Source organism: Perognathus longimembris, chromosome 11 (assembly GCF_023159225.1).
Source record: "Perognathus longimembris pacificus isolate PPM17 chromosome 11, ASM2315922v1, whole genome shotgun sequence".
Taxonomy (NCBI): domain Eukaryota; kingdom Metazoa; phylum Chordata; class Mammalia; order Rodentia; family Heteromyidae; genus Perognathus; species Perognathus longimembris.
Window position 1 is genome coordinate 52,927,254 of NC_063171.1, and position 26,583 is coordinate 52,953,836.

Consider the following 26,583-nt stretch of genomic DNA (forward strand, 5'->3'; position numbering starts at 1 on the left):
TCCACACTATATAGCATGCCTAAGGTCATAAAGCATATATATAGATTCCAACACCCTAGAACATAAGGAGAATGACAGTACTATCTTTAAAATATCCAAAGTTCTTTAAAAGCTACATTGCAGCTAGGTACCTTTAATCCTAACTACTCAAGAGACTCAGATACAAGGATTACAGTTCAAAGCCAGCCTGGATAGAAAAGTCCATGAAACTCTCATCTCCAAGTAACCACCAAAAAAAGCCAGAAGTGGAGCTCTGGCAAAATAGTAGATATGAACCTTGAGCAAAAAACGCTCAGGTACAAGGCTCAGTCACTGAGTTCAATTATCAAGACCAGCACCCCTCACATCCCCCCCCACCCCAAAAAAAAAAGTTGCATGCCAGGCTGCATTTTGTTTTCTGATTATGGGGCTTGAACTCAAGGCCTGGGGCGCTGTCCCTGAGCTCTTTTGCTCAAGGCTAGCACTCTACTACTTTGAGCCACAGCCCCACTTTCAGGTTTTGATGGTTAATTGGAAATTTAAGAGTTTTACGGGAATTTTTCTGCCCTGGCTGGCTTCAAACCACTGGCTTCAAATTGTGATCCTCAGATCTGGATTATAAGCATGAGCCACTTGTGCCTGGCCCAGCCTGCATTCTTTACCGTCATCTAAATGATGTATTCTACATTCTTACCCACATAATATTCACAGTGCATATTAATTAAGAATGGCCATTTTAGCCTAGTGGCAAGAGTGCTTGCCTCGTATACATGAGGCCCTGGGTTTAATTCCCCAGCACCACATACACAGAGAATGGCCAAAAGTGGTGCTGTGGCTCAAGTGGCAGAGTGCTAGCCTTGAGCAAAAAGAAGCCAGGGACAGTGCTCAGGCCCTGAGTCCAAGCCCCAGGACTGGCCAAAAAAAAAAAAAAAAAAGAATAAATAAAATAAAGTGAATAAATTTAAATTAAAAAAAAGAATGGCCATTTTATTTCTTCTCAATCCCTCTAGAATGACAATAGACAAGAAAAAAGGAAGATAAAAACAGGCCCTTAGGTAGGACATTTCCAACCATTTTCTGGAAAAATCAAAGTAGGAAGTAATTGACAAAACCTGGATAGAAGTCACAAAGCAGATAGTCACAAAGGAGATAGAAGGTCTCACAGAACTCCAATTAGTTTAAGATTAAGAACTATCTAGTAGGGCTGGGGATATAGCCTAGTGGCAAGAGTGCCTGCCTCGGATACACGAGGCCCTAGGTTCGATTCCCCAGCACCACATATACAGAAAACGGCCAGAAGCGGCGCTGTGGCTCAAGTGGCAGAGTGTTAGCCTTGAGCAGAAAGAAGCCAGGGACAGTGCTCAGGCCCTGAGTCCAAGGCCCAGGACTGGCCAAAAAAAAAAAAAAAAACTATCTAGTAAAACAAAGGAGGTAATTAAAGCATGCTGAAACAGTGGAATTAAATAGAAGTCAGCAGTGCCCAATAATCTACCAGCCCATTCCAGGAGGGAGTCATGCATTCATGTCCCAGACTGAAAAAAAAAAAAAAGGTGGAGGGTTCTCTATAAAGAAACAGAACAGTCCCAGGGAAAGATTCATGCATTCCAACTTTTAACTAGTTCCATACACAATTACTCTAAGTAAAACCAGTCAATAGTCCCATCCAATTCCTAAAATGTTTCTTTTGTTCATTCATACATATTAATAAAAATAAAGGACCAAAAAGGACATTCAAGGAAAGCCTATAACAAGTAAAAAAAACCCAAATAAACAGGAAAAAATGACTCTAATGATTTAGCACATCACTGAAAATTTAGATGTCTATTTGAAAAGATTAAAAGCTTTTCAGTATATATAAAATATATAAGAAAAAACACCATATATATATATATACGCACATATACCTATACATGTATATGTGTAGGGCTTGGCACTATTTGTATTGTCATATTTCATTGGGTTGGGGTGCCTTAGAATTTACCCCCAAGCATAAGGAAGGAACACTATATATAACATGCTGGATTATATTGACTCCCTTGATAGCAAACTTGAAGATTTTTTTTGAAGTAAAATAGAAAACTTCATGAAAATCTTGCATAGAAATTTTACTTAGTCATACATTCACTCACTCATTTGTCTATTTATTTACAGGCTCTTTCTATGTAGTCCAGGCTGGCCTCAAATTCCTAGTCATACTGTCATGCCTGGTGTTTATATTATATTCTTTGATGTTAGTTTATGAATCCTATTTATGAAGAGGATATTACCAAATTAGGAGGTCTTCAAGACAAGATTAGATCTTTCCACTCAGACAATGGCAGCTACTCTAACTATAGAAATGTCATGGAATGAAAACTCATTTTCTCCACATTAGTTCCTCCACAATAGAGAATAAAGTTACTTGCCAAAGATCTAACTATAGAAATGTCATGGAATGAAAACTCGTTTTCTCCACATGTTAGTTCATTCTCAATAGAGAATAAAGTTACTTGCCCAAGAAGCCTGGTGTTTGTGATGAATTTCCAATGTCAGAATCTATTCTACTTTATGCACTCAGATACATCTTAAAAATTATATAAGTGCATTAAGTGATAACAAATACCAATGTAAGCTGGGCATTGTGGCACAATTGTAATCTCAGCACTTAGGAGCCTATTGGCAGGAGAAATCTAAGTTCAAGACAGCTTAGGTTATAAAGCAACCCTGTCTCAGAAATAAACAGTAAATATAATTTATTAATTTAGGATGAGGAAAAACTTCCCCTAAAAACTAATTAGTATAAAACTAGTATATAAACAAATGTTCTGATTATGTGGTTCCTATAGGTAGATCTACAGAAGCCAAATCACAATCAGATTGATGCTGGTATATACATTTTCTGCTGCTTAGTAAATTACTCTAAAAATTCAGTGACATAAAATAATTATTGTTCTTGTTTGGATGATTCAGGACATAGCAAGAACTGTGTATCTTTACTCCATAATGTCTAAACTTAGCTACTGGCTCCTGTGAAGCCTACCTAAATCACTTGTATGTCTAGTTGTTGACTAGCTGTTAGCCCAAGGACTAGATGAGGACAGTACCCAAACTCCCATATGTGGCCTCGCCATGTGGCCTAAAATTCTTCATAGATATTGTGACTAGATTTCAAGGGCAAGAATCTAAGAGATCTAATAAAAGACAAACCTTTTATGAAAACTGTAAAACTTTCATGAAATAAAGATATAAATCAAGATTTATCATATTTATGGATAATAAGAATCAACATCTTCCCCAATGAACTCATGCAAGAATGCAGTTTGGATCAAATTCTTAATAAAATGTTTTGATGAAACTAGAAGAGTTGTTCTTTAAAATTCAACTGGAGGGCTGGGGATATGGCCTAGTGGCAAGAGTGCTTGCCTCGTATACATGAGGCCCCAGGTTCAATTCCCCAGCACCACATATACAGAAAATGGCCAGAAGTGGCGCTGTGGCTCAAGTGGCAGAGTGCTAGCAGCCTTGAGCAAAAAGAAGCCAGGGACAGTGCTCAGGCCCTGAGTCCAAGGCCCAGGACTGGCCAAAAAAGAAAAGAAAAGAAACATGCTGATGTGCACTTGTAGACTGCTTATATATAACAGAGCTGTATATTAAATGCAGAGCTGCTTTTTAAAAAATAAGTAGGGAATTTTTTAAATTCAATATTGTGGCTATAAAATAAGATATATACTTCTGTCACATACAAAAATTAATTGCAAGGGAAGTAAAAAACGTAAATGTGGGAGCTGGGAATGTGGCTTAGTGGTAGAGTGCTTGCCTAGCATGCAGGAAGCCCTGGGTTTGAATCCTCAATACCACATAAAAAGCTGGAAGAAAAAGCTGGAAGTGGTACTGGGGCTCAAGTGGTAGAGTGCTAGCCTTGAGCAAAAAAAAGCCAGGGACAGTGCTCAGGCCCTGAGTCCAAGCCCCAAGACTGGAGAAAAAGAAAAAGTAAATGTGAACAATAAACCTGTAAAGCATTTGGTTTTACAGTCAACAAAGGACTTGGTAACCAGAATGCACAAGAGGACATCTAAAAATAAAGACAAAACTATAGGGAAAAAAAGGTTTTTTCAATCTCTATGAAGTCTATACAAAATATTTTAAATTTTCTAAATTTAAACTTCAAATGTTTGTTCAGGGAATATCTCACTGGAAATAGAGTAAAAATCCACTGTTTGAATTTGATTATATTTGCTATGTTAAGTAGTTTATGACCAATCTTATACTTTCACTTGATTAACTCCTGACCAATAAGGAATATATTTGAGACCATTTAGCAGATAAATTAAAACATTTTACTTTAAAAAAAAATGACCAATAGACATGAAAACACATTCCAAGCACATTGAGAAGAAAAGATAAGTATGTATAAACTGTATATATGAATTTGCCCATCAAAGATCATACATCATTTTATAGACAATGACTAAAGATGACAAAAAGGTGGAGAAGACTTTTTCCCACAGAATGGACCTCCCACTGTAAATGACTAAAAACTGGATAAAATTCACAAAACAGCTGTTTTTGATGCTGGAAATCCAGAATCACAACGACAGAGAAGGGAAACAGAAACAATCAATCACATCTGCTCTCTCTCTCTGGCAGCACTTCCCACATAGACAAAACACAGGAAGGAGAAATTCCAAAAGAACAAGCAGCCTAGCCAAGCGCTGGTGGCTCATGCCTGTAATCCTAGCTACTTAGGAGGCTGAGCACTGTGGCTCAAAGCCAGGTCAGGCAGGAAAGTCTGTTAGGACTCTCATCTCCAATTAACCACCAGAAAAGTGGAAGTGGTGAAGTACTAGACTTGAGCAAAGAAGCTCAAGTACAGCACCCAGGTCCTGTTCAAGCCCCCAAACAGACAAAAATAAAAGAAAACAAACAAAAAATGAACAAGTAGGGGCTGGGAATATGGCCTAGTGGCAAGAGTGCTTGCCTCCTACACATGAAGCTCTCGGTTTGATTCCCCAGCACCACATATATGGAAAACGGCCAGAAGGGGCGCTGTGGCTCAGGTGGCAGAGTGCTAGCCTTGAGCGGGAAGAAGTCAGGGATTGTGCTCAGGCCCTGAGTCCAAGGCCCAGGACTGGCCAAAAAAAAAAAAAAAAAAAAAAAATGAACAAGTAGTCTTTCTGAATTGTATGGACAGAGAACTGCTAAAACAGCTGGAATTTGCTAAATACTAAAGATAAGTGAACTATACAAAAAGAAACTATTTGTCTATATTAAGGTGACATTTTTCTTTTTTTTGCCAGTCCTCTTTTGCTCAAGCTAGCACTCTATCACTTGAACCACAGTGCCACTTCCAGCTTTTTCTGTGTATGTGGTACTGAGGAATAGAATCTTCATGCATGCTAGGCAAGCACTCTTCCACTAAGCCACATTCCCAGCCTAATATTTTTCTTTTATTCTATCTACATAGTGAGTCGTTTTAAAATGTAAAATAGCCCTTAGGTTCTTGGCATAAATTCCCCATAATTATGAGGCATTGTGCTATTTATATACCTTGGAATTCAATTTATTAATATTTCATATGGGATTTTAAAATCTTTTGTTCATAAGGGACACTGTTCTGTGATTTTCTTCTCTGGTAAATGTCTTTTCATTTTCCGGGTTCTTAATTAGGATTCAATCAAACAGAAATAAACCAATTGAGATTTTTGTTTCTTCTTTTGCCAATTTTTGAAGCAGTTCAAGGAATTTTCCATTTCCTCTAAGATTCCAAATGTATTTGTATTAGATAAAGGTAAGTATTAATTTTTACTACAAAACATATTAAAACTGTAGTAGTCCAAAGAATCAAACCTGCAGCAAGATAAGGAGTTTCACAGACCTACTCCCCAAGGAAATAAATGTAATTCATTCTTCCTTTCCCTATCTCACTCTCCCTCCTTACTATTTATTTACTTATAATCTATTTATCCATTAACTTAAGTATTTTGCAGTGCTGAGGATCAAATTCATGGCATCATGCAAGTGTTCTACCACTGAGCTGTACATCCCCAGCCTACAAGTTGTTTGTTTTTTTTTTTTAAATAAAAACCATTTAAGTCTCTAAAAACAATCCCAGGAATAAATAGCAAACAGACACATGTAATCAAGAATGTCTAAGGGGCTGGGGATATGGCCTAGTGGCAAGAGTGTTTGCCTCGTATACATGAAGCCCTGGGTTCAATTCCCCAGCACCACATATACAGAAAATGGCCAGAAGTGGTGCTGTGGCTCAAGTGGCAGAGTGCTAGCCTTGAGCAAAACGAAGCCAGGGACAGTGCTCAGGCCCTGAGTCCAAGCCCCAGGACTGCCAAAAAAAAGTCTAAAAATTCAATAACAACGGCATTTGAACCAAGCTCCTTCTGACTTGGCTGAAGCCCAGAAGGAACTCCATTCAAAGAGGTGGATCTAAGAACAGAGGTTCCTCTACCTCAAGTTCAGTAACAACTTTCTCCAAGTATGAAACGGGACACTGGCATTTCTCATGCTGTCCACTGCTGCCTGCTAATAATGAGCCTTAAGTTCTGCCCAAGGGCAGTGGAGAGAGAATGGGTCTACCCAACCTCTCTACTCATGATCAGAGATAGCACTTTGGAAAGTAGCAATGAAATACTGGGACCCTGATCTTTTTGGCAAGCCAAAAACACATCAGGTTACTGCCCTTCACCCTCAAATTAGTTAGTCCACATCTTTTCCCAGAGAAACTATTCATTTGCAACTGAGTATAAAGGCATTCAAATCAAAGACTACTCTCAAGGAATGCAAAGGATCCTCTCAAACAATAGGGTTTATGGTGAAAGGGAATGGGGGCATTTCTACACTCCATGAATACCCAGGCTAAACCATAGTCCAACTTGTTTTCAGGGAAAATTCAGGAAAAGGACCAGCTTGGAGGAGCTCTCCTAGTGCCAGGACAAGTATCAAATAAGGACCCTAAAAACTACCTTCAAAGTCTCAATTTGAGTGGATTATTAGCCTGCAGAACAATTTGTGCCCCAAACGACTGTTAGAAATAATTAAGCAGTCAGCTGGAAAACTGTAGAACTTAATAGCTGGGATGGTCAGGAAAAGACAAATGGTTATATGCACTGTCACTTGGATGACTGGGTATAACCAAAGTAGACTTTCTCTGAAGAACATCAGTGTGGGGGAAACTTCACTTAATCAACTAACAAAAAAACCAAACAATACTAAGCTTCCAAAAGAATGAAGTCAATACCCTTTCTTCCTTTCCTTCTCTTCATTTCCTCCCTTTCCTCCCTCCCTCTCATCCTCCCTCCCTCTCTCCTTTAACATATAGGCCAGAAAAAAAAAAAAGGAAAACAAACACAAATGGAAGAAACTACTTCAAAGAGTAACCAGTCATGGATTTAACAGAATATAACTTCAAGGGAGCCATTATAAATATATTCAGTCCAGCAAAGAGCCACACACCTGTAACTCTATCTATTCAGGAAACAAAGATAGGAGAATCAATAGAGGAGGAGCATGAGTTCAAGGCCAGCCCAGAAAAGGTAGTGAGAACCTATCTCAGAAACAAAATTAAAAAGAAAAATCAAGGGCTGGGGATATAGCCTAGTGGCAAGAGTGCCTGCCTCGGATACACGAGGCCCTAGGTTCGATTCCCCAGCACCACATATACAGAAAATGGCCAGAAGCGGCGCTGTGGCTCAAGTGGCAGAGTGCTAGCCTTGAGCGGGAAGAAGCCAGGGACAGTGCTCAGGCCCTTAGTCCAAGGCCCAGGACTGGCAAAAAAAAAAAAAAAGAAAAGAAAAATCAAAAGAGCTGGGGGGCATAGCTCAAGTTGTAGAGTGCTTGCCTAGTACACATGAGACCCTTGGTTTAATTCCCATGACCACAAAATTTTTTTTAAAAAGAGAAATGAAGAGCAGAAGGAAGGAGAGGAGAGAAAATGAAAAGGAGGGGAGGGAGGAGGGGAACAAAAGGAAGAGAGGGAGAGAGGGAGGGAGGGAAGGAGGGAAGGAGGGGAAGAGTGGGAGAGGAAGGGAGGGAGGGAGGGAAGGAGGGGAAGAGTGGGAGAGGAAGGGAGGGAGGGAGGGAGGGAAGACATGCATGTGTGCATTTAAAGAATAAAGGAAACTATGATTAAAGAAGTGAAGGAAGGTATGGTGACAATATCACCGCTAGGTGTGGTGGCCTACACTGGTAATCTTAGCTACACAAGAAACTGAGATCAGAAGGATCATACTTCAACACCAACGTAAGTAAAAAGTTCATAAGAATTCCAATAGTAGCCTGTGCTATCCTAGCTATGGAGGGAACAAAAGTAGAAGGATCAAGTCTCAGGCTTGCCTGAGCAAAAATAACCAGACAAAGCAGTGCACTTGTGGTTCACCCCTCTAATGCTAGCTTAGGTACTCAAGAGGCTGAGATCCGAGGATCAAAGTTTGAAGCCCGCCAGGGCAGAAAAATCCAAGACTCTTGTCTCCAATAAACCAGCAAAAAGCTGAAAGTAGAGGTGTGGCTTGAGTGATAGAATGCCAGAATTGAGTGAAAAAGCCAAGTGAGAGCGAGAAGTCTTGAGTTCAAGTCCCAGTACCAGCACAAAAAAAATAATAACCAGAGCAAAAAGGATGGGAGTTAGGTGCCTGCCTAGCAAGCATGAGGCCTCCAATTCAAACTTTTGTATGAACCCCAATAGAGAATACCAGTGGAGATAGAATTTACAATAAAAGAGTTGGAAACTATAATTTTTTAAAGGTCACTAAAGAGACTCATCAGGAGATGTGAACTGGCATAAAAAATATTAACAAACTTGAGGATACATCAACAGAGATTATACAATCTAAAGAATGGAAAATAATAAGGATGAAGAAGAATAATAGTTATATAAGTACTGGGAAAAATGAGAGAGAAGGTGTAGGGGGAGAGAGAATCTTGAAGAAATAATGACTAAAAACTTACCAAATGTATCAAATTATTCTAACTTAGTAAATCTAAGCTCAGAAACTCCAGTAAGAAATTCAGAAAGTCAAAGACAAGGACAGAATTTTGAAAACAGCAAAATAAAACAGTTATTTACAGGAACTAAGATTCATAGCTAATTTCACAGCAAAGACAACAGAGACTAGAAAAGCAGAATAATAAACTGGGCACTGGTGGCTCACTCCTGTAATCCTAGCTACTCAAGAGGCTGTGATCTGAAGGTCACATAGTACGAAGCCAGCCCTCCAATAAACCATTCAGAAAAGGCTAAAAGTGGTGGTAGAGTGCTAGCCATAAGCACAGAGAGGCTCAGGGACAGAACCCAGGCACTGAGTTCAAGCCCCAGGACAGGCAAAAAAAAAAAAAGAAAGAAAGGAAGAAAGAAGGAAAAGAAGAAAGAAAGGAAGGAAGGAAGGAAGGAAAATAAGAGTAATATTCAAAGGGTTCAAAGAAAAAAAATTAAGTATTGTTAGCTGGCTTGCCTTATCAGTAATATTAAGGGAATTCCTTCAGTCTGAAAGCAAGTAACCTGGAAGATAATTTATTAACATTTTTTTTTTTTTGGCCAGTCCTGGGCCTTGGACTCAGGGCCTGAGCACTGTCCCTGGCTTCTTCCTGCTCAAGGCTAGCACTCTGCCACCTGAGCCACAGCGCCCCTTCTGGCCGTTTTCCATATATGTGGTGCTGGGGAATTGAACCGAGAGCTTCATGTGTAGGAGGCAAGCACTCTTGCCACTAGGCCATATTCCCAGCCCCTGGAAGATAATTTATATAACTGTATTGAGACAAAACTCAAAGGACATCAATAAAGATAACTGAACCTACATAACATTTAAGTGTATTTTTCTTAACTTGTTTTTACAGGCCACTGAATGAAACAGTAAAAGTAAAAAAAAAAGTGTTGCTGAGTTGTTAATATATAGGAATTGAATATATTTACTACTATCACAAATGAAATGCAGAGCTAAAGAAATAACTACTGGTGGTAAAGTATAATAATTAAATCAATGTACTGTTGGAGTTGTTATATTAATACATGATTGTATAACAGCAATATCACAAAAAGACATAATAGTCATACTACAATACTTGAGTAATGATTCTGTATCTCACTGAAGTTAACCAAGTATAAATCTGAATCCAATTCTAATAAGTTAAAATGTGTATGATTAAATCTTAAAAATCCTCAAACATATGTACTGAAAACCTCATTAAGCAAATTTAAATGCTCAATAAGAAAATGGCCAGCTGGGAATGTGGCTTAGTGGTAGAGTGCTTGCTTAGCATGCATGAAGCCCTGGATTCAATTCCTCAGTACCACATAAACAGAAAAAGCCAGAAGTGGCACTGTGGCTTAAGAGGTAGAGTGCTAGCCTCAAGCAAAAAGAAGCCAGGGGCAGTGCTTAGGCCCTTAGTCCCAAGCCCCAGGACTGGCCAAAAAAAAAAAAAAGCATAAGAAAAAGAAAATGGCCATTTCTAAAAGCAATAAACACTAGCAGGAAAAAGATTCAAGGAGCACAGAAAGCAAAAAGGGAAAAGAGAGGCATATATCCAAATACTTCAATAATGACATTGAATGTGAGTGAACTAAGTAGGCCAATCAAAGATAGGGATCATCAGACTGGATTTTTCTGTAATGGATATACAAATGGCCAGTAAACATTAAAGATGCCTGACCATCATTAGTTGCAAGGGAAATGCAAATCATAGCCATAAGGGGATAATACTTCACATTTATTAGAATGGCTATAATAAAGTCAGAATAAAGAATGACAGAGTAAATAATGCCAAAATACATTGCAACTATGTATGAAGATGGCATAAGAAATCTCAATGAAAGCTGTTAATAGAATATTATGGTGGGCTAGGGAAAGACAAAGCAATACAGAAGGTTATTCTGATTAAAATATAATATATTCATGTCCAAGCCAAGGAGAAAAAAAGAACGGGTAAGGGTGTGCAGGAAGAAATGTAAAATGATGTCCCTGTTGTGGAAAATACTGTAGTAGTTCCTAAAGCAATAAACCCAGAATTATCATATGACCCAGAAATTCCACTCTTAAACATACACTTAAGAGAAATATATGTTCACTCAAAAATGTGTACATGAGGGGCTGGGGATATAGCCTAGTGGCAAGAGTGCCTGCCTCGGATACACGAGGCCCTAGGTTCGATTCCCCAGCACCACATATACAGAAAACGGCCAGAAGCGGCGCTGTGGCTCAAGTGGCAGAGTGCTAGCCTTGAGCGGGAAGAAGCCAGGGACAGTGCTCAGGCCCTGAGTCCAAGGCCCAGGACTGGCCAAAAAAAAAAAAAAAAAAAAATGTGTACATGAATGTTTATAGCAAAATTACTCATAATAACAAAAAGGTAGAAACATTCCAAATGTCTTTCAAGTGATGAATGGCTACATGCCATTCATACAGATGAACCTTGAAAACATACTAAGTAAAAGCTTGTCACAAAAGACCATATAATAAAGACTCCAGAGATAGAAAGTAGATTAGTGGTTGCTTAGGACTGGAGAAAAGGAAAATCCTACGAAAACAAAGGGTGACAGATAAAGGAACACATAGAATTTCATTTCTAAAATTGACTATGTTGGTAGCACTACCTAAGAATATAATAAGAGCTACTGAATTTCATAGTTTGAATGGGTGAATTGTATAGTACATAAATTATATATGTACGTGAATTATATCTTAATAAAACTATTTTTAAAATGTACTCTAGTCCTGGTCTCTAAATTTTCTTCATATCAAATAACCAAGGTATCATTGTACGACAGTAAAAGCCTAAAGATCAATTGTGGTAATGACGCTGATCAACAATCACATCAACTTCAGTCAACCACAAATGTGAACAGAAGACAAACTTATAGTCCCCTGTTTTATCTTTAAAGTTACACGTAATATATACCAAACTAGATTGATAAAGTTATTGAAACAACATGTGAAAGAGATCTTCAAAACCAACACATAAAATGAAAAGACAACATTAGGTATGGGTGTTTTTAAGAAAAGTTCACTGATTTTAAAATTTAGTACAGTAAGATAATTTGGAATTTTTTCCTACATGGCTTTGTTGGTACTATCTTAAATATGTCTTACCATAAAATATAGCCCACAGGAGTGCTGGTGGCTCAAGCCTGTAATCGGGCTGAGATCTGAGGATTGTGGCTCAATGCCAGCCTGAGCAAAAAAAGTCTGTGAGATTCTTACCTCTAATTACCCACCAGAAAATAGGAAGTGGAGCTATGGCTCAAAGTGGTAGAGTGCTAACCTTGAGGAAAAAAGCTCAGGATAATGCCCAGTTCTTGAGTTTAAGCCCCAGGACCAGCACACGTACACACGCACACGCATGCACACACACTAAAGTAGGCTGGGAATGTGCCTTAGTGGTAGAGTGGTTGCCTAGCATACATGAAGCCCTGGGTTTGATTCCTTAGTACTACATAAACAGAAAAGCCAGAAGTGGTGCTGTGGCTCAAGTGGTAGAGTGCTAGCCTTGAACAAAAGAAGCTCAGAGACAGTGCCCAGACCCTGAATTCAAGCCCAGGACTGGCAAAAAAGAAAAAAAATGTGTATGTATATGTTTGCATATGCATGTACATATGCATACATGTGTATATACAGCCTATAATCATGTCTCTCAACAAGCAGAAATACAATGAAATATATACTATTACAAGCTTTCTTCTTCTTGCCCATCTTCAGTAAGATCAATGTAATAAACTTCTTAGGAATAATCAAGGTCTTTGATACTTCTCTATGTTTAAAGACAAATATCTGAAAGGGCAGGTAAATCATTTGTAACAAAAATAGTCTTATAGATCATATTTCCAATTACTTCTGCTCACATATTTGAAACCTAAAGTAAGATCTCATGTAGGAAGGATTCATGCTACAAATTATAGAACAAGTACCGTATCATAGCAACCTAGCAATACCACTATCACTACAGTGACATGTAGAGGATGCAATCCAAGATTCTAATTTAAGAAACTGGCACAGAATATAGGACATGTAGCTTTTTTTGGCAATACCCCTAGAACATTAATAACTAAGAGTCTAAAATCAGCCTTTATTTGAAACTTTAGAGACAAGGCTGTTATAAAGTAACAATGGAAATATTTATTAACAAGTGACTCACAGTGTTTTAACTAAATTTGATATAGGTAAGGGTTCTGTGGTTTCATTATGATTAAAAATGGTGAGAAAAGCTGTAGACATCACATTTCTGGAAAGTTCAACACATGCACACTATTAGTTTGACATTTTAATATATATCTTACCTAGAGCCAGGGGCCAGTGGCTCATATCTGTAATCCTTGCTATCTAGGAGGCTTAGATCTAGAGGATCAAAGTTCAATTCCATCCCTAGCAGAAGAAAAGTTTGTGAGACCTTATCTCCAATTAACCAGAAAAGAGCCTGGCTGAAGGTGCGGCTCAGGTAGTATAGCACTAGCTGTGACTGAGTTCAAGATCCTGAGTTCAAACCCTAGTACAAAGAAAAACTGTCTAAAGCTTTCAAAGGCAAAAATACTTCCATGCTTTAATTAGCTATCATTCAAATATAAATATATCCACAAGTATTCCATTATAGAAGAGTTAAGTTTTATTTAAAAAATTGATTGTGTGTTACCTTTTGTATGAACAAACTTTTTGATTAAACAGCAAGAACAAGGAAGGAAGGTGAGCGGATAGGGCATGTTATAGAGATTCCTGGGCTGTGGAATTTAGTAGGCCAAATGCTGAAACCAGTCTCCTACCTAGGAGAATAAATTGAAGACTTATATCATTTCCTTAATTCCATTTTAATGTAAAACCAACTATTCATTAAGAAAACTAGTTTTTAGAAACATCTTTATTCTCATTTGGGGCTTTTCAAGAAAAAGCAAATATTACAATGATATTTTCAGTTTTATATTTCTGAAATTTACACTGATTCCTGCCTATCATTCTTATGAAGCACTACCTTCCTTAACAAGTATTACCTTCCTTAACAAGGTGTTCAAAGCCTTACAGCAGGCCCTGTGCTTCAGGGATAACCTTATTCTCCACCATTAGTTGGGCTTTGGAGCAGTGGGGGTATAAGGATAAGGAATCAAAGAATTCTGAAAATACATGAAAACTATTGTATCAATTTGGAAAGCATTCCTTTAATTGGATTTCTAAAAGATTTATGTATAATCACCCTGAAATTAAAATACTTCTAGAAATAATTTCTTGTGGGTTTCAGTCCCCAACAGTGTAAAAAAACCCAACCAATTCTTTTAATATAAGGAATTTACAACTAAGTTTTCAAATTAGTCAATTCAATATTTCCAGAAATAAAAATTATATTTGGAAATAACTCTATATTGTTTTTTCTTTGGGAAAAATGCTATTCATAATATTCTATTATGTGAAAGCAATAGATTACAAAGTAACACATTATACTGCATGATTTCTCTAACAGAAAAATATGGCAAAATGCTCAAAAGTTTGAAAGTTTTCCTGTAGATAGGGAGTTTCATTTTCTACCTTTGTAATATCTTTTGAGTTATTTTTAACAGTTATAAGTTTTTATAAAAATAAAGCCATTATAAAAGAACAGGGTATTTAAGAACATGACATTTCTCACTACACATTCATTAAATAAGTTTATCTTAGAAATTTATGAAAACTTAGACTCACTTATGACTCATAGCAACTATTGTACTCTAAATAGTCTTCCGAACTCATTTATCTGATGCTTTTGCTCATTGGCTTGTGCACTATTACCTGACTCACATCTCCAACCCCAAGTCATTCCTAACCCTAGGGTAAGTTACTTCTCTAGCTCTTAAAAAAAGTGGTATGTGTGTGTGTGTGTTGGGGGGGGGGGGGGAACAGGTGCTGGTGGCTCACACCTGTAATCCTAGCAGTTCCAAGCCAGCCTGGGCAGAAAATCTCTGTGAGACTCCTGCAACTTGTATCTCCAATTAACCACTCAAAAACCGGAAGTGGGCTGTGGCTCAAAATGGTACAGTGCTAGCCTACAGCAAAATTGCTGGGACAGAGCCCAGGTCCTGAGTTCAAGCCCCACAACTGATCAAAAAGAAAAATGGCGGGGGCGGGGGGAGTGCTTGGAGGCATGGCTCAGTTGGTAAAGCACTAGCCAATGAGCTAAAGACTCAGATACTGGGTCCCAGTACCAACTTGAATCTAAAAAAAGGAAAAAAGCAGTTCTCAAAATGTGTAGGATCACCCAAGTAATATAAAAATAAATTGAAGTATCAAGAACCAATTCTTATCTATCTGGTAGCTAGGGGAAAGATGTGTTATTTTTATCTTTCCTACATGGATGACAAAATTGCCTACAAAGGAAATGTGCCTATGGGAAATAAATGTACCAGAGATGTATTTCATTGTTACATCTGCTACTTCAGTTCCATTTTGGATTCAAAGTTAAAGCTAGTTCATTCACTGGAAACACAAATACATCTGAAAAGCTACTTAAGGTGATGACATAGAATTATCTAATTTAATCTTGTCTGGAGTTTTAAGAAGAATAAAAATCAGTACTGTAAAGTGATAGATTAATCAGCCCAATTGGCTTTTATATACAAGTCTCAAATATCTTGCCCCTATTTATTTCCCTCTTTCAAATTGGGAAAAACTGATCAGAAAGACTGTGCTACAAAAAAAGATATTAAGACAAGTGTTCTCAATTTTTTTGAGAAAAAACTTTTAGGTTACTTTTTTTTTTTGGCCAGTCCTGGGCCTTGGACTCAGGGCCTGAGAACTGTCCCTGGCTTCTTCCCGCTCAAGGCTAGCACTCTGCCACTTGAGCCACAGCGCCGCTTCTGGCCGTTTTCTGTATAAGTGGTGCTGGGGAATCGAACCTAGGGCCTCGTGTATATGAGGCAGGCACTCTTGCCACTAGGCTATATCCCCAGCCCCTTTTAGGTTACTTTTAAGGCAGGAAAGACAATGCCAAAGGAAGGTCACTAAGATCAGTGAATTTTTGTTGTATCAGAAGAATTTAAGGAACAAAGATTTTCTGCTTTAAAAGTTTTTAGAAAAGATGTTCTGGCAGGCATGATGGCTCATGCCTAGCATTCTACCACTTAAGCCACAGTGCCATTTCCGGCTTTTTCTGTGATTAACTGCAGATAAGAGTCTCATAGACTGAGTCTCCTGTTCTGGCTGGCTTTGAACCAGAATCTTCAAATCTTAGCCTACTGATTAGCTAGGATTATAGGCATGAGTCACTGGAAGATGGGTAGCACTAAAAATTTGAAGCAAAGTATGTGCCTAACTTCACAGCCAGTTAACAGAAAAATGGCAGTGCAAGTGTTATTTTTGGAGCTATATGTAAGACTTTATATTCTTTCCCAGTCATTAAAAAATTGTTTCCAACATTTAGTCATTGTCTATGTTTGTCAACTGAGAGTGTCTCTGAGGGCTAAAACCTCTTGTTTTCCTCCCTACTTTATAAAAAGCTGTTTGATTAAATGACTACAATGCTAATTTACTTAGAACAAGAGTGGATCGGTTCCTAAGGAGGCCTGAAGAGAATGACTTGTGAGGCCCCAGTTAGCCCTGGAAAGCTCAACTAGATCATCTGAATCTAGCACTGTAGAGTAAGTGAAACTTGCATTGCCAGTAGGAGGAGTATGTTCCCAAGAAATAAGTCCTCTGAATTTCATCATGGGAACCTATCATCACAGCAAACAAACAAAAAAAAAGTAGCTTTCTTTTCGGAATCAAAATTACAAAATTTCTTAATCACTCAAAAAGCCCACACAAACTAATTCCTTCAGGGAAGAGTTCAAAAAGATAGACATAAGAAAACAGTCTTAAAACTGCTTATTAGTCAATTATCCTGCTAGAACAAGTAGTCTGCTTTGCATAAACCCAGCCTGACGTGGAAAAGTCTTGTCGTGATTAGGTTCCTTGTTACATAATAATGCACTAAAAGTAATTATATGTTTTAAATCTGTTCCTTTCGTCTCCTTCAAAGATATCCTTATAAATAGACTGCACCTCAAAATTTAAAAAGTTATATTAACTAATTATCTTAATATATCCAATTTTAAGTATGTGCATGCCAATGTCTGAGAGACAACCCTGTGTTTCTTTTCCATACAAACCTTACAAGTAACTTCCCTACCAACAAATCCGTGTTTCACACCACTCATACTAGTCATTGGCAAAACAAGAGCAAACTCCTTTGTTTTAAACCTATATTTACACTTATCCAAGTATTACGATCACAGGATTTTAACCCATTTTTAGGCATAATTAAAATAAAAAGCAAATAAAACAGAAGAGGATCACTTTTTTCTTGAGACCATTAAACACTATTGGAAAAAACTACAATAAATGGAAAGGGGGAACAGGGAGACTAGAAGACAACCAATACCTAATTTCTTCCTCAAAACAGGGACTCTGTTTACAGGATCACAGTTATTATGCACTGAACACTCTATTTGGTACTGTAATGAAGTCAGAAACCAAATAATGACACCTGCTTTCACATGAAAAAAAATTTACCATCTCATTCTGGAAAGGGAACATCTTACATAACAACTGAACATTCATCCCAAACAAATACACATACTGCTCAAGGTGGTTAGCAGAAAGGCCAAAGAAAAAATAGGAACATGGAGGTAAAAGTGGTCCTAGCCATCATAGCCCTACCCTCAATAAAAAGCTGTGGATCAGGCATGGTAGTCGTGTAATCCTAGCTACTCAGGAGGTAGAGATTAGGAGGACTGAAGTTCAAGGCCAGCATGAACAAAAAATTAGTAAGAACTCTCATCTCAATCAAAAGCTGAATATGGTAATATGGATCTGTCATCTAATTTATTTAGGAAGCTTAGTAGGCACAGGGTAGGTATATGTGGTCTAAGACAGAAAAAACTCAAGGCCTTATTTTGGTTTTTTTGGTAGTGCTAGGGTTTGAACTTTGGGCTTCAGCTTGCTGGGCTACTATGAAATTGCTGAGCCACACAGGTTAACTTTATGATAGAATCTTGTTCCAGCCCAGAGTGTACCTACTTTAGGCTTGCCATGGTAACTGGGATCTCAGGCTCTTAAAGATATTGTGTCCAGCTTCTCTTCCATGGGGACAGAGACTTGAAGATTTTCTTCCCCAGCTAGCCTAGCATGCACCACTGCACCAGCTATGCGCTAAGAAGAGATCTGCAAAACATTTTCTATCCAGGATGACCTCAAACGAGGTCCTTCTCACCCTCCCAAGGAACTAGGATTATATGTTTGAGCCATGAGTGCTCTGGTTCGGGCGGGGGGGGGGGGGGGGGAAGGAGGAGGAGGAGGAGCAGGAGGAGGAAGGAGAAGAGGAGGAGGAGAAAAAAGAAGAAAAAAGAGCTGGAAACATGGCTCAAGTGGTAGAACATGTTCCTAAAAAAAACGACAAGGCCCTGAGTTCAAACCCCAGTACCACCACCACACACACACAAAAAAAATCTGTGGTTACAGGTCATTCCCACCTATAACCTCAGCTACTCAGGAAGCTGAGATCTGAGGGTGTCCATCCAAAGCCAGCCCATGTGGGAAAGTCCATTCAACTCTTATCTCCAAATAACCACCAAAAAGCTGGAAGTGGAGCTGTGACTCAAGTAGGATATCACTATGGAGCTGTGGCTCAAGTAGGACAGCACTAGCCTTGAACCAAAAATCTAAGGGACAGTACCCAGGCCCTGAGTTCAAGCCCCAGTACCTATGCACACGTGCACACACACACGAAGTAAAATGATATACATGGAAACATTCTAGAGAAAAGTACTTCCTAATACAAAATAAATATAAGGCAGGATTATAAGCACAGTTAAGTTCATTTATTCAATACCTTTTACTCAACATATTCAGTAGTAATATTAAGTCTAGATTTTCAAGAAGCAGAACAGAATGTACAAAAGAAATCAATTTTATATTCTGAAGTGGAGTCATCACCTGTTATTCGGAATGATGGGCTTCAAACCAGACAAATCTCTACCATATGTTCTCAATTTTACTTGCCTGGCCTGCTCAGCCTCAGCTCTGAAAATTTTGCCATAGAAAAACTGGCCACTTGGGCCTCATGGTAAAAGTTGGGCTTCAATTCTGATAATTCATCAAAATCTATTAGATTCATCTCATCACACCTAAAAATCCAGACTCTAATGTACTCTTCCCTAAAGGAAAGCAGCTGATTAGCCATAGGGGGCAGCAAAGTGAGTGAAATGTAAATATCAGGAGGTGAAGTGAGGGCAGGAAATGTTAATAGGCTGGGAAATGAGCCATGAGTATCAGAGAGAAAAGGACACAGTCTCAATTAATGAATTAAATCAATAGACGGATATGCTAAACCAGTGATTCTCAACCCTGACTTCACATTAGATTCACCCAAGGGAACTTTTAAAAACACATATGCCCGGATTCTACCTTGGACCAATTAATTTAGAACCTCTTGGGACTGGGACCCAGGTATCAATATTTTTTCAAAGCTTGACAAGTACATAATAGTAAGGACTGAGAACTAGAGTGCTAAATAGATAAAAACACAAATGTCTCTATCCCCAATTCTTTATCATTATAAAAGCTAGATTGAAAGGATAAAATATACATTTACTATCTTTCAAACTATTTGGTTGATAAACCTGTCTTTGAAATTCAAAGGAGCAATAACTACAAAGACTTACTCACTTTTGTGATTTTTAGCAAGAGAAAAATGTTCTTGCAGGTGAAAATGATTAAACTGAAGTTCAAAGGGGTTAAACAACTAGTTCAAAGCAATTGTGAGTCATCACTGATGCAAGAAAGCCATTTAAATCTACTACTTAGAGGATGGTACTCTACCCCAATGGTCCCACCAGCATGTCACATACATTTTTCCTGAATTGTCACTTCATTCAGTTAGACACTTAAAAAAATAATCCAAAAGTAATTTAAGAATCAAAAAAGGCAATAAAATGAGAGAGAAGATAGGATCCTAAACAGGAATTCTAAGGTTGCTAGACTTACATAGAAAAGCTTTTCCTTCATGTGAGGACTAACACTGAACATCCTATTTAGCAATTTCTCTTAAAAAGTATATCCTTAAAAAGTAGAGGAAAAAATTATGCCTCCAAGAAGGGATTTAACAATTCTAAAAGAAAATAGTTCTGAAATGACTAAAATGTCATATCCCTTTGAAAACATTTCATTTCACATATTCAGATTGATTTCAACTCTCCTGTAAAACTTGAGTATTATAGTACTGTCCCTCTATAACAAGTCTAGATAGTTGTGAAACTTCACATCATGTCAGTGTTCTTGTTCCACAATTAACTTGGAAGACCACATACCTCAAGAAAACAAGCAATAATTTTTTCCCCTTAGGGAGAAAACTGCTTTAGCTAAGCAAGGCACTTCAATTGTTCAGGCCTCAGTATTATTAGAGGGACCCAGTTTTCAAGAGCAGACCAACAAAGTATCTGAATGATACTTGGAAAGTTCTTCACCTTATTGCAATCTCAAAACCAGTTTCATATTGTTCTTTGCTGCCTCCTGGCTGTACCCTACAGAAAATTTGTATTTATACAATTCTGATTAGTTTTATTACTTTGATTTAAAAAAGAAAGAAAAATATTTACTACAGCTTTTAATATCTTAAAGTCTTAACTTTACTCTATTTTCATTTTGTATACTCATGAAAGAGAATGCTGCAGCTCTACCTCACTTCACTTAAGTCACATATGAAAACTGGTTATAAATAAAATTATGCATTAAGAAAATTTACTACTTAAGTAATCCCATTAATAATCCTTCATTTAAAAATATTTTAATCTGGTTTTTTCAAATATCAAAGAGAATGGGAACTAACATTCTTTGCCTATTTTTATATTTTTAGTCACCTAAATTATTTCACCTAATCCTCTCAATCCTAGGGATAGAAGATATTATCCCCATTTCACAGATAAGGAAAATGACTCCCAGAGCCTTCAATTTACCTTTGACCCAAGAATAACCCCAGTAACCCATTTTTTTCTACCACACTGCATTCAAATTTACGTAAAACAAGTTAACAAAAATACTGAAATCTTTTGAACTGAGTCCCAATACCAGTTGCAACACCATCCTGATAAATTGTCCCAAGACTGAAACTAAGTTGGTTTATGCCTCAACTTTTTCATCAATAAAATTAGATGAGATGACCCTATAAATTAATTTGTAGAACTACACTGAGACAGAGATTGTCAAAAAGCAGGCAACAAAGGACTAAAGGTTGCGCTGGTCATGAGCAATACTGTTTGATAGTTAAAAATAAGGAAAAGGGGGCTGGCAATGTGGCTTAGTGGTAGAGTGCTTGCCTAGCATGCAAGAAGCCCTAGGTTCAATTCTTCAGTACAACATAAACAGAAAAGGCTGGCTGTGGTGCTGTGGCTCAAGTGGTAGAGTGCTAGCCTTGAGCAAAATAGGCTCAGGGACAGTGTGAGGCGCTGAGTTCAAGCCCCAGGATTGGCCAAAAAAAAAAAAGGAAAAACTAATTTCAAAAGGCCAAATCATTATGTAAGTATGTAAGCAGGCCACTTTACGAAACCAATTCTTCCAAAAAGAAATTTAAAAAATAGGTTAGAGTGGAAAAATAAAACGTCTATTATGAACAGGCAGAGTTTTTTTATATTAAGTTTCCAAATTAATGGTTACCAAATGAAAAGCATAATGTGAAAAATTAGTCCTATGCTAATGTAAAGTTCCAATAAAAATTGCCAAAAATTCCATTTTATTTTCTAGCAACTAGCTCTCAAGGGGCTTACATAATTATAACAAAGGATGGTGTTGATAAATATTACACTTTACAACATAAGGCAGTTTAATTTTTGGAACCCACATAACACTTTTTCTCTCATCAAAAAAACTTTAAAAGGCTTGTTTATTAAATACTTTCCTTAACAAAACAATTTATTTTAAAGTTTCACCAGCAAACTTTTGTAACTAAACAATTTTGCAAAAAGAAACTTCCTATAGATGAAAAGGCTAGATTGTTTTGTTAATCCTTACTCACAGTATACTTTAAGGAAAATTATTTGGCACCTTTCCAGTTACAACCCATGTAGAAAAGTGTAACTTAAGCAGGCTGGTATAAACACTTAAAAGGTCTTAGATGACCATGGATATCTGAATCACTCCACAGTAAGATTATATTGCTGAGCAGGAAGAAAAATTCTTCTATACACATACTAAAAGGCTTTCCACTGTTTTTTGTTAAAGCCACAAATGGAAAAAACTACTACTGACAGAAAAAACATACAACACTGTGATATCAAGGACACTGCCAAGCCCAGTAGTGTCGTGGCTCCTGCCTGTCATTTTTGGGTACTTTGGGAAGCTGAGATAGTCGAGGTGGAGGTTCAAGGTCAATGCTGGCCAGAACAAAGTTTGTGAGACTCCTTCTCTACAAAAAGCTGGACTTGGTGCCTGTTATTCTGTTATTGGGAAACCTAACATGGGTGGTTCGCCTGTGCCAAGGCAGAAAGAGACCTGGTATAAAATAAAGGAGAAACCAGGGCTAGAAGTATGGCTAAAAGGCAAGAGTGCCTGCTTAGCAACTGCAAGGTCCTGGATTCAAAACCCTGTACCACCAAAAACAGACAAAAAAACAAAAGACACTGCCAACTACCAAAAGAAGCAAGTGAATTTTTCAGAAGATCACCTGTCAAGCATTTTGGCCACTGGAGTAAAAGTAGTTTCTCCAATTAGTAGATAATCTAAGAAAGGGCTTTAAGTCTATATAGATGTATCTTCAATAATTCCTCATGCGGCAAATATCTAAAATCTAAATATCTAAAAATCAATCTAAAGTTCTAATTTTATTATTTTTTCTTTACTAATGACCAAATAGAACAAACAAAAACATTTAGGGCACTGTCAACTTGTTGAACCATATACGTAGATGATTACTGATTCTATGCATATTTTGGGGGTCAGGCTTTTAAAATGTATTAGTTGCATCACTTGCTTGAGATTAATCATAGATTTGATATTCAAATACCTTATTAACTAAATGACCAATACCAGAAATCAGAATATATTACTAAAAGCAAATAATGTACAAAAAATGCTGCTACCAATTTGACAAATTAATGGAAAAACCCAAAAGCAATAAAAATAATTGTTTCCATTAAGGGCAAAAATTTTAAATCTATGAATAGCAATTCGATATCCTAATAGCCACGATAATATTCTGTATTAGCTGTTACATCATTCAAGAGTTATATGAAGTCTCAGCAATGGTAGCCTGTCATGGACTAGGCTGGGTAAATTTTTTAACAATTTTAGCATGCTAAGAAGCAATCAAATAATAAAGGCACTAGCAGAGATTAGACGTATCTTCAAACCTCTTCTTAAAAACCATTTTGATTCTGGCTCTGAGATGTCCTTGATTTAGAAGCACTCTAAAACACAGGGCAGTGTAGGGTCTGAATAGGGTTCCAAAGCTATTGTAGGTCAAGTGTGATTTGATCCGGGGTTTTCTTTAGACTCCTTGCCAAAATAAGTCTGAATTCATAGGCCCAAAGGCAAATCAGAACCAGATTAGCCTTGAAGGGGATGCTGGATTCTTTTCAAATGAATTGAAAAATCTGCTGAACATTTATCTATTTTAATATGAACCTTTCATTTCCTGGCCTTGTAAAACAGATGATGTAGATTTCTATCAGGTTTCTTTTGTGGCAAGCAATTTTAATGTCTAGGAACATAATAGCCTTCTTCCGTAGTGACATCTATGTCATAAAAAAAAGCAAAGAATGAAAACTGTTAAGATGAAAAGCCACTAGTTCTCAAATAGGAAAGAACCAACTTATTGAAAAATCTTCTAGACAGTGGGAAAAGTAAGAAAGAGCCAAAAGGAGTGCCAAGCACTCCTGCTAGGCATTAGGCACGGATACCGATTTGAATTACTGTACAAACCCTACAAAGTCCTTGGTAATCACTGCCCTGGGAACTAAGTTCCCATTTCACTACAAAGCAATTACTACCGATCTATTCCTTTATACCTTTATAGTATGTTTCATTTCTGGAAGAGAATTTTGAAGACTATCGTTAAAATGTAAAGATCCAGGGTAAATAAGATACTACAACCGGTTCGCTTTCTGGGCGTTTTCTTTACAGATAACATCTAAAGGTCAGCGAACTTTTGACCACTGTTGGCAGGAAGATTCCTGATCCGCTAATTTAGGAACGATCGACGGGAAGCGGAGTTAAGAGAAGAGTGGGTGCAGACCAGCTTGATAATGGGAAAGTAAAGGACGACCAAGGAGTGGCCAAAGCGAGGAGCAGAGTCTCGGTAAAGTGGGGTGGAAAGACCAGGTATTAAGAGAGACGGGCGTAGAAGGGAACATCCACCTCGGGGGACGCGAGGGTGTGCACGGAAGCGCAGGTCCCAGCCAGCGCGCAGGTGGGCAGGGGTGGAGGCCACCCGGACGCGAAGGGTTCGGGTGAGTGGGGGAGAAGAAGGGGGCAAACCTCTGCGCATCCAAGGTGTTTGAACCGAGGGGTGGGGAGAGGTCAGGGTACCGCGGGAGAGGGCGGTTCACACCCCGCGATCCCCAGCTGAGCGGGAGCCCCAGAGCCCGGGAGGAAATGGCTCGGCTGGCCCCGAGACGCGCGAGGCCGTCCCCGCGGAGCGCTTACCTTTGAGCTGGGGCAAGGGGTGCAGCTCCGCCTGGCTGCCCTGGCTGCGGAACTGCGAGGAGCCCTGCGAGCGCTTCTGTCTCTGCGCCTTGCGCACCGATTTCCGGGTGAAGCCGTCCACTTTCTCCGAAGCCGAGATGGCGGCGGCGTTGGCGGCCCCCACCGCCGGCGGCGGCAACGACGACGACATCTCCGCGGCGCTGGCGCTGGGCAGCTCCGGCTGCGGCTTGCACGGCGGCTCGGACGGCAGCGGCGGCGACGGCGGGAGGTGGAGGCGGAGGAGCGGCCACCCGAGCCCGCGCCCCCGGCCGCACCGTCCTCCCGCGCCCCGGAGCCACCGAGCTTCTCCTCGCCGCCCGACACCGCCTCACGGCCGCATCTCCCCGCCGGAGCCGCCTGGTCCCCGCCGCGCGGCGCACTCCCGGGGCTGGCGGAGGGAAGGGCGGGGGCGGAGGGGGTGAAGAAGTTGTTGACTCCGGGCGCCGGGGGCGGGTGGAAGGGAGCCCGAAGTTGCGACGAACTGTGGCGGCGAGGGAGCCGCGGCGCGGACGCCGAGCGCGCCTCCCGTCCCTTCAGTCCCCGTCAGCCGCCGGCCCAACCCGCACCTCAAAGGCTGCTGCCAGCGCCGTCCGCCCTGCCTGAAGCCTTCTCCCCGGGCGCTGCCATCGCGGGTCCTTGGGAGCCACCACCGCGGTGTCCTGGGTGCCCTGTCAGCGCGGGCTCCTCATCGCGGGACCACCGCCCGGACCTTCGGCGCGCACGCACTCGCCCCGGGCCGCGCGGCGCTGTCCGAACCTCCTCCCCCAGGCTCCCGCCGGCCGCCCACGGAGAACCCCGGGCGAGCGACCGCTACTACTTGGGAAGGTGGTTGGTTCGCGCGGGGGGGTGGGGTGGTGGTGGTGAAATGTGTGCGCGCGCGCGCAAAGGCGCGCGGCCCAGGGGAAGGGCCTCGCGGGGGGGTGGGGTGGGGGGGAGGAGTTTGACTGACAACTTCCGCGGGGTCCCGCCAGCCTCCCCAGGCTCCCGAGGGGCGGGAAAGCATGTCAGTTCTCTTAGCCAATCACAGGGCGAAGCGGCAGAAATGGAGTGAGGCGGGGCCTCCTAGGCAGTCAATCAAGTTTCTGGGGCTAGGAGGGAAGGCAGAGGAGGGGGCGTGGCTCTATGACGGACCTCGGTCACGGCCAATCACAAGTGAAGATGGCGAACCCGGGGGTGCCATCTGCGTCACAGGAGTGTAATGAAATCTTTGGGGAAAGGGGAGGATAGCCCCCCTCCCCCTCTACCGGCAAGCCTGTTTTGCACGCCTGCGCGCAGCCTTAGGCTATAAATGCCCTCCTGACAGCCTGTGAGAAGAGTGGAAAAGTAGAGGGGTTCAATGATCAAAATAGAGCGCCCCTTTCTTTTCCTCTTCTGCCAATGAGGAAACGAAGCGACGGGTGGGGAGCTTGGGTGAGGGGCAGGGGGAGGCTGGGGCGCGAAAGAACGTCAAAGTCTTGCGTCACTGGAAAGAGGAGGAGCGAAGGCCTAGTGGCACCGGAGCTGTGTGATTGACAGGCTTGACGGGCGGAGGAGTTCCCGGGTGGGCGAAGAAGTGAGCTTGTCCAATCGATGCCACATGCTGGCCTTCTGGGCGGGTCTTAAAGCCTAGCTGGCTCTCAACCACATAATTGGTGGTTGGGGAATGAATTTGTAGCTAGGGTGGTTTTGGCACAGCAGCCGTCTTGCTGGAGAGCTGCTCTTGCGTAGGACTTAGGCAATCTAGCATCTACTTCAAAGAGCTCTGCGAATCCAAAAAGTTTTCTTTTCCCCATTTTAGCCCAGCAATTTTCAACCTCAAGTGCATCCAGCGACTTCAGCGCTGATCAAGTTCGCTCATCAGTGGCTTGAGGACTTAGGGTCTTGCCGTTTTCTCTTGGGATCTCTTCCTTGAAGATCCCACAGATCCTTGGGAAACTATAAATTTAAGAACTGTCACACCCAAACTACACTCCAATAGGACACC

The 26,583-nt window shown here is 40.1% G+C and overlaps 1 protein-coding gene across 1 annotated transcript in view; it reads right to left on the reverse strand.

Annotated features, from left to right (window-relative positions):
- The window catches only part of Ppp2r5a (protein phosphatase 2 regulatory subunit B'alpha), a 55,803-nt gene extending 30,332 nt beyond the window's left edge, over positions 1-25,471 (reverse strand). Inside the window, exon 1 of the mRNA XM_048356747.1 lies at positions 24,582-25,471. Within this exon, the coding sequence (XP_048212704.1) occupies positions 24,582-24,771 (190 nt within the window). The 5' untranslated portion in view covers positions 24,772-25,471. The remainder of the gene's footprint in view (positions 1-24,581) is intronic.
- Between the last annotated feature and the right edge of the window lie 1,112 nt (positions 25,472-26,583).